Consider the following 8874-nt stretch of genomic DNA (forward strand, 5'->3'; position numbering starts at 1 on the left):
TACCTTATGTTATCTATTATGTTTCAGTTAAGGTATTATTTTGCCATTGTTACTGCTCTCTTTTTGTTTGAACACTCTGTATTATTTTCCTTATTAATTATCATGTTTTTTTCACTGTCGTATTTTTTATTTCACAACCGCTTGATTTACTGCACCTGAACTGAGGATCTTTCAAAAATAATCTCTCTACCTCCACGAGGTAGGGATAAAGTTTGTATAGCCTCTACCCTCCCCACACTCCATTTGTGAGATTGCACTGCGTATATTGTTATTGTTGTGTCCTGAATTTTAACTTTTTAAAGGTACTGTGTTTCTTAATTAATAATCTACACATTCGAAGAAATTTTATGACAAATACAGAATTTGAATCAAAACTAATGAACTTGATCGGATCCATAGTCGACACTCTTGCTAGCTCTTCTCTGGGGCCTAAGTAATAGACTCACTAGACCAAGTCAACTCATTCAATGCCAGTTAAAAAAAGGCCTGTTAACAGAAAAGTAGGGAGACTTGAAAGGTTTGTGGGGTCTGTCAATTCTTAGGCTTCAAAAATTGCACAATTAATTTTCTACCAAAATGCTGTGCACATTAACTCCTGTCAATTTAAGGATGTCCAACTGTGACCTTCAGGAATCAGCTAACAACAACGTATCTAGTATAAATCAGAGATTTATCAGAGATTGTGTCTGGAGTTTTATCAGAGATTGTTTCTGAGATATCTTCGGTACAAGTATAGCCTATAAATCAGCTAACGTGTTGGTAAAGTTTAAATGCATTATTGCTTGACTAAAGACTTGTACAAAATATGACCATTCACATGACTCAATAAGGTGTACCAAAAAAACAGACAGGATTTTAAGAACAAAATCATTTTTAGACTCATAACGTGATACTAGTTTCTCAGAATTGACAGGAGTGGACTGAATAATTTCCAAGTCTCCTCTGTAGCCCTTCTTTTACTTAAGTGGCAAACATTGACTTGTTCAACAATAGCTCAAGTCTTTGGATGCTATCAAGTTCCAGTTATAAAATGAAGGTATAACATATTAACATCTCAATTTTGTGATAAATCAGACGAAAAAAAAAGAAGATAAACTTAAATCTATGGCTGTTGTGCTATGGTTATTACTCCTATCTGCATTTCATGCAGTAGTAGTGCTAGCACAACAAAGGCACTTCAATATAACTCTTGGCTCTTCTCTAACACCTATTACCAATTCATCGTGGTTTTCGCCCTCAAGGCGCTTTGCCTTTGGGTTTTATGAGCAAACCAATGGCTATGCTGTTGGAATCTCCATTGTTGGTATGCCTAAGAAGATAGCAGTGTGGACAGCAAACAGAAACAGTCCTGTTGTCCAAAGCAACGCTGTCTTGCTCTTAACTAGTGATGGAAGGCTCATTGTGCAAGTAGGAAGTCAAGAAATCTCTGTCATAAATCCCTCTCTAGCCATTGGATCAGCTTCCATGCTGGACACTGGCAACTTTGTGCTCTACAATTCTGATCATAATATCATATGGCAAAGTTTTGACAATCCAACAAACACCCTTTTACCTGGTCAGCATATATCAGCTGGACAAGAACTGTTCTCGAGTACCTCGGAGGCCGATGATTCACACGGGATTTTCCGTCTCAAAATGCAAGAAGATGGGAACCTTGTTCAGTACCCTGTCAATACACCAGACACTGCCCCATATGCTTACTACTCAACAGGCACCGATGGAAAAGGGAATAATGTTACGCTGAATCTTGATGACGATGGCCTCCTCTACTTGCTCAATTCCACTATGAGTCTAAAAAATCTAAGCGATGGGGGCTACCCTAGAGGAAAGGCGATCATCTATATGATGAAAATTGATGTTGATGGTATTCTTCGAGTTTATTCACATTCTCTGAACCAACAGAACAGCTCCGCGAGATGGTCCTCAACATATGATAAGTGTACTCCAAAAGGCCTTTGTGGGCTTAATGGCTTTTGTGTCAATTTAGATGATCAAGTTCAATGCTCATGCCTTCCGGGATTTGATTCTGTAATGCCAGGAAATTGGAGCGCAGGCTGTGAAAGGAATTTCACTGCAGAAACCTGTCAGTTAAAGGAAAACACTTCCAAATACTATACCATGAGAACAGCTGACAACACAATATGGGAAGATAGTACTTATGTTGTTTTGGTCAAAACAACCATAGAAGATTGTGAACAAGCCTGTCTACAGGATTGTAACTGTGAGGCTGCTCTCTTCAAAGATACAGAGTGTAAAAAGCAAAGGCTGCCTCTAAGGTTTGGAAGAAGAGACATGACTAACTCTAATATAGCATTGGTCAAGGTAGGCATTAATGTGTTACCTGAAGAAGGGGCACTGCCTAATCATATTGAAGAAACAAAAGGGAAGAAGATAAGGATTGACATCCTAATTGTCGGCATTACATTGGCTGTTTTTGGTTTGTTGGTGTTAGGCATCTCTGGATTTCTCATTCACAGAACACATGTCTGGAATTACAGAAAAATCCAGGAGTGCAGAAGTGTTCAGTTATGCGAGGATGTTGCTCCACGAGCATTTTCCTATGCAGAACTAGATCACGCAACCAGTGGATTCAAAGAAGGGTTGGGGAGAGGAGCATTTGGAACGGTATTTAAAGGGATTTTGGCAGAAGACCAGAAAGTGATAGCTGTTAAGAGACTAGACAAAGAATTGGTAGAAGGGGAAACAGAGTTCCAAACTGAAATAAAAATCATTGGAAGGACGCATCACCGAAATCTAGTCCGCCTCCTTGGTTACTGCCTAGATGAATCAAGAAGGCTTCTGGTGTACGAGTACATGAGTAATGGGTCACTAGCGGACACACTTTTCACACCAGAAAAGCAGCCAACATGGGAGGAAAGGTGTGGTATCGCTCGAGATATTGCAAGGGGTCTCCTATATTTGCATGATGAGTGTGACACACAAATCATCCATTGTGATATAAAGCCTCAAAACATACTCATGGATGATCAGTTCTGTGCTAAAATATCTGACTTTGGAATGTCCAAGCTCCTAAAGAAAGACCAGACAAGAACCTACACAGGGGTAAGAGGGACCAGAGGATATGTTGCACCTGAATGGCACCGAAAACTGCCAGTGACTGTGAAAGCAGATGTTTACAGTTTTGGTGTCGTACTATTGGAATTGATCTGTAGGAGGAAGTGCGTAGATTTGAGCCTGAATGAAAATGAATCAATTCTTGAATACTGGGTTTACAATTGCTATGACGCAGGAGACCTAGATAAACTAGTCAAGGACGAGGAGGTTGAAGGAAGACAACTCGAGAGAATGGTGAAAATAAGCATCTGGTGCATTCAAGACGAACCATCACTTCGCCCTTCAATGAAGAAAGTTCTATTGATGCTCGAAGGGACAGTAGAAATTCCAGTGCCTCCTAGTCCTACTTCTTTCCTAAGTGCCATATAGTTTTAAGCTTCTTCACTTTGTATCCCAACTTTCCAATATTTCTTCATCATTCTCCCTCTCTTGTAGTCACTAGTCAACAAAACTACAAGGATTTATCTTCTGCTTTACTGAATCTCATGCCTTTTGTTTCCATTTTGAGATTTGTCCATATTAACACCTCTCTTAAAATATACATTTAGTACAATGAAACTATAGTTTGCTCTAAATGACCAACATTTTAATTGGCAACCAAGAATGGCATAGACACAAAGCTCCCTCGTGCTATCCTTTTAGTAGTCTGCACTTGCATAAAATGTTTTTAAGTGTGAATATAGACAATGAACTAAATTGACTTTAAACATCATAGCTAGTACCTCTCTGTAATGAAGGGAAAATCATACTGATAGGGAGAACTGTAATTTGTAACACCCCATAGTTTTCTCGACTTGATGTCACTTCGTAGTATGCTTAGAGGGTTATTCCTCTGAAAATTTTCTAACTGTAAAAAGGACTTAGTCACATTTTGAGCTCCTAATCTTTGATGATTTTATTTTTGACTTTCCCGACCTTAGAATGTCGATTTGTAAGTCGATTCATGATCGGGGGTGTCAAGGGTACATCCCGGGTAAGTTTCGGAATTTTTGGACGAGCCTAAGGACATGTTTGAAAGCCCAAAACAGCAGCTGCGCGCGACACACACTCCAATCCACACCTGGCTAGAGTGCGATGGAGCGTGCAGAAGCCCAAAATAGTAGCATCGTGCGATCTGCGGGCGACACACGCTCTAGTCCACACCTGGTACCATGCGATGGAGCATGCGACGCATGTTCCCCTTTCAACCTGTAATTTTCAGTTACGTTTCCAGGGGCATTTCGATCAATTCCGCCCACATTAATTCGGCCTAAACACCGAATTTGAGTCTCAAAACAACACATTAAGCCCCTAATTTCAGATTCTCTCAAATTGAAAGCATCTTTTCTCTCCCAAGAACAAAAACCCTAAGCTTTCAAGTCAAGATTTCAAGAAGGCAGACCAACATTCGAGTTCTATCTTTCAAATCCTATAGTCTAAGGTACGTGGGGTTTTCCTAAAACTACATGGGCTAGTTGAAACACTTTGATTATGGTTTAAAGTTTAGAAATCATGAATTACAAAGGGGTTTTGGAGCTTGCATTACAATTGTGCATTATGAACTCTTAAATGATATTATTGCTTTGGTCTTGACGCTTTCCCCTAGAAAATTGAACTCTACTTATATATTTATATAAATGCATGCACTTGATTAATTTAAATGTTGAATTGAGAGCATCAATTATTGGAAATCCCTTTCTCGTTTAAAGATTTCTTATTTCTGTAAGTCATGATTATTTGAGAGTAATTTGAGACACATGATACATATGACTTGATTATTGTTTATAACTTGATTACGGTTTTGATTTGAAGAGAAGGGGTTTTACATGTTGATAAATGTAGAAAGTATATAATGAAAGAGTTGCATGGTTTTGTCAAAAATACATGACCACCACATGTTTATTGGGATTGTTGAAAAGATGAAAATTTTTGCATGGTTTTGACTTATGTTTTTGAAATATGAATTCTCTTGTATTTATCTGAAAGCTTAAGTGGTCTGAACATTGTTTAAAATGAAAGAATATTGCATTATACCTTATGGCTCAGATATACGAGTTGCAAGTCTTGGTATGACGATGCCAACTCAGATAATGTCATAGTAACACATAACATAATAGAATGTAGATTTTCGCTCAAATTTTCAGATTTTGAACATAGAATGATATATGTTTAGAAAAGCCCAAAATGAAGCTTAAAGAGAGTTAGGTGGTTATCCGAAGAAGGCACGAGTTCAGAAAACTCATTGCCCAAAATAGTGTTTTGCCGATACTGGTTATTACATTCCTTAAAGAGGAATTATACGATGGCCTAGCTCCCTGAGCGTATAAGAATAAAAACTCTAACCCTTGTGGCAAACTTGGGTTGAGGGCTTGGCTACCGAGTTAAGGGCCGATTCCATATAACCCATGGACTATTAGACTTGTAGGGTGTACCACCTAGCTCAGAACTAAAATAAAGCATGGTATTGCATCTATGGAATTGTTTGAAAGATCATTTGAAGTTGCCCATGTATTTTAAATTATTTCATGCATAATGCTTCATGATTTGCTCTCACCTATGTTTTTTTATAAAAGTTCATTATTTTGGATGACACGCAAACCAGTACAATTGTATTGACACCCTATATTTCAGGGTCTGAAGCTCAATTTAGAGGTCATTCCAATCCATAGAGTTGTTCAGACGGAAGTGAAGTATGCAGTTAGTGAGCCTTCTTTATTCTGGAAAGCCTATTTTCATTACGGTCATATGTTATTTATTTTGGTTTAGGTCCACTGGGGGCCTTGTCCCAGACTCAGAAAGTTTATTAATATTGTGAGTAATAGAGATTTTGCAGACTGAAAAAGTTGTTGTCTAGATGTTGATGAACTTATTTCCGTATTATTAATTATATTACAGAATATGACCATGATTCCGTTTGTTTTTCTTCTGCATATTTTCTTTATTATTCGAGTATAGTGCATGATATCCAGATGTAGAAGAGCGTCTAGATCACTATGTTTCGGAATGCTCATCATGGCTAGGGTCCTAACTTGGGTGGTGAAAAACTTGGTATTAAAGCATGGTTAATGGTCCTAGGGTGTGTGCATAATCACGTCGGGTAGAGTCTTATTTATGGGTATGTAGCATGCCACACTTATAGGCAGGAGGCTACTAGGAGTTTAGGAATGTTTCCCTTATTTGTGATTTAGTTTATGTTGTAGAGTCTGAATGTCCCCTAATCAATAGTCTCTTGTATTTCAGAAAAACCTATCATGCCTCCGCGTCACTCCAATGACCAGAATGCCCAGACACAATATGTTTGTCCTACCCACGGGATGAGGAAACATAATAGGGCTTATAGTTCTGATTTTGTTGCTCCTCCGGGAGTCCCTCCTATTCAAACTAGCCCACCCCGGGCACCTAGGGCTCTCTGGTCTGGGACTAACCACACCCAACCTCCCCAGAGAGAGATATCAAATGCTGAGTATAGACAGTCGATGCATATGATTGCACAGTTAGTGGCTTCACAGGCTCGACGGTCAGAGGATGGTAGGTCTGCGTTTGACACATCTGAGGCTACTCGGGTGGGTCAGTTTATGAGGTTGAATAAGTTTACTGATACGAAGGTGGAGGAGTACCCATAAGAATTTATAGACGAGATGGAGAAAATCTTTCGAGTGATGCATGTGGATGAAGTAGAAAGGTTAAACTAGCTGCTTATCAACTTAAGGAGGTAGCAACTTAGTGGTACAGTGAGTGGGAATATTCGAGGGGTGAAAATGCTGAGCCTTCTGTGTGGGGCGAATTTGTGGAAGCCTTCCTGAATCGATTCTATCCCTAGGATTTGAGGGAGTCCAAGGCTGAAGACTTCATGAACCTGAAACAAGAAAAGATGAGTATCAAGGAGTGCACCCTAGAATTTAATCAACTATCTTGTTATGCTACGGAGTTGGCAGGAAGCATGAGGGCCCATATGAGAAAGTTTGCATCCGGCCTTTCTGATGACTTGGTGTTGGAGTGTAAGGAGACGATGTTAAACAGGGATATGGACTTCTCTATATTATTTATTCACATGCAGCAGGTCGAGGATCAGAAAAAAAACATTGCTAAAGCAAGGAAGAAAGATAGGCAGGCCAAGAAGGCCAGACCAGCAGACTAAAACTATAGCCAACACCAAGACGGAAATTGGGGTAATAGGTGGCCGAAGAAAATGTTTGAAAATAATACTCAGCCTGCAGACAGTGTTCCCGTGCCCAGACCTCCAACTGATTGTCGATTTCAGAATTTCCAGCCTAACCGTGGACTGGGAGTACAGGGTACTCAGTCCCAAGGCAGTGTAGCCCAGTTACCCCAGTTTTTCCCGCAATGTCAAAATTATGGAAAACGTCATCCAGAAAAGTGTCAATTGCACAAGTTACTGTGTTATACTTATGGTTAGCCAGGCCACTTTCAGAGAGATTATTCATCCACAAGAGGGAAATTCAGTGGTTCAAAATCCCAAGCAAATTCCTCAGCACCACCACCACCTAAGGGTACTTCTTCAGCTATTGGGAGCAGTAACAACCGGTTGTATGCCTTGTCCAATTGCCAAGAAGTAAAGATGTCACCAAATATGGTCACGAGTATGTTATAAATTTTCTCCTGTGATGTCTATGTGTTACTTGATCCTGGATCTACTTTGTTTTATGTGACCCCATATTTGGCAGTTGGTTCTGGGTTTGAGCCCGAAGCTATTGTAGAACCTTTCTCTGTTTCCACTCTTGTAGGTGATTCTATTGTGGCTAAAGAGTATATAAAAGTTGTGTTGTATCCATTTGTAGCCAAAATACTATAGAAGACCTCATAGAGCTTGATATGATTGATTTTGATGTTATTTTAGGAATGGACTGGCTCCATTCATATGTGCCACGCTAGATTGTAGAATACAAAAGGTTACTTTCTTTTTTTCGAGTAAACCAGTGATAGAATGGAAGGGTCTTTCTTTATCACCTAGAGGGAAATTCATATCCTACCTCAGAGCCCGTAAGCTTATTTCAAAAGGATGTTTGTATCATCTTATTCGGGTTAAAGATTCAAATACGAAAAGTCTATCTCTTCAGTCTGTCCCTGTGGTTAATGAATTCCCAATAGTCTTTCTCGATGATCTCCCAGGAATACCACTTGATAGGGAGTAGATTTTGGTATTGATTTATTGCCAGATACCCATCCCATTTATATTCTACCATATAGAATGGCTCCTGCAGAACTAAAAGAGTTGAAAGAATAACTAACAGATCTTCTTGACAAAGGCTTTATCCGTCTGAGTGTTTTACCCTAGGGTGCACCTGTTCTTTTTGTACGTAAGAAAAATGGTTCCCTCCGTGTGTGTATAGACTACCGCCAGTTAAATAAGGTCACTTTAATGAATAAATAGCCCCTTCCTAGAATTGTTAATCTTTTTGACCAACTTCAGGGTGCTAAGTGTTTTTCAAAGATAGACCTTCATTCGGGGTATCATCAGTTGAAAGTTAGGGAGGCTGATATTTCTAAAACAGCTTTCCAAACCCGATATGGCCATTATGAATTCTTAGTCATGTCCTTCGAATTGACTATTGCTCCTGCAGCCTTTGTGGATCTAATGAATAGGGTGTTACGCCTGTTTCTAGATTAGTTTGTCATAGAATTCATTGATGACATTTTGATTTATTTTAATAGTGAGGAGGATCATGCCAGTCACCTCTAAATCATCCTTCAAACCCTCAAAGACCATAAATTGTATGCGAAATTTTCTAAGTTGAATTCTGGCTTAATGATATTGCTTTATTGTGGCATATTTTGTCTAGTGAGGGGATTAAATTCGAT

The 8874-nt window shown here is 39.2% G+C and overlaps 1 protein-coding gene across 1 annotated transcript; it reads left to right on the plus strand.

Annotated features, from left to right (window-relative positions):
- Positions 1–1104: 1104 nt before the first annotated feature.
- On the plus strand, positions 1105–3444 carry LOC107851715 (G-type lectin S-receptor-like serine/threonine-protein kinase LECRK3). Its single transcript, XM_016696800.2, has one exon. It carries the CDS (start codon positions 1105–1107, stop codon positions 3442–3444), a length of 2340 nt encoding a protein of 779 aa, XP_016552286.2.
- The last annotated feature ends 5430 nt before the right edge of the window (positions 3445–8874 follow it).

This window comes from Capsicum annuum, chromosome 12 (genome assembly GCF_002878395.1).
Source record: "Capsicum annuum cultivar UCD-10X-F1 chromosome 12, UCD10Xv1.1, whole genome shotgun sequence".
NCBI lineage: Eukaryota > Viridiplantae > Streptophyta > Magnoliopsida > Solanales > Solanaceae > Capsicum > Capsicum annuum.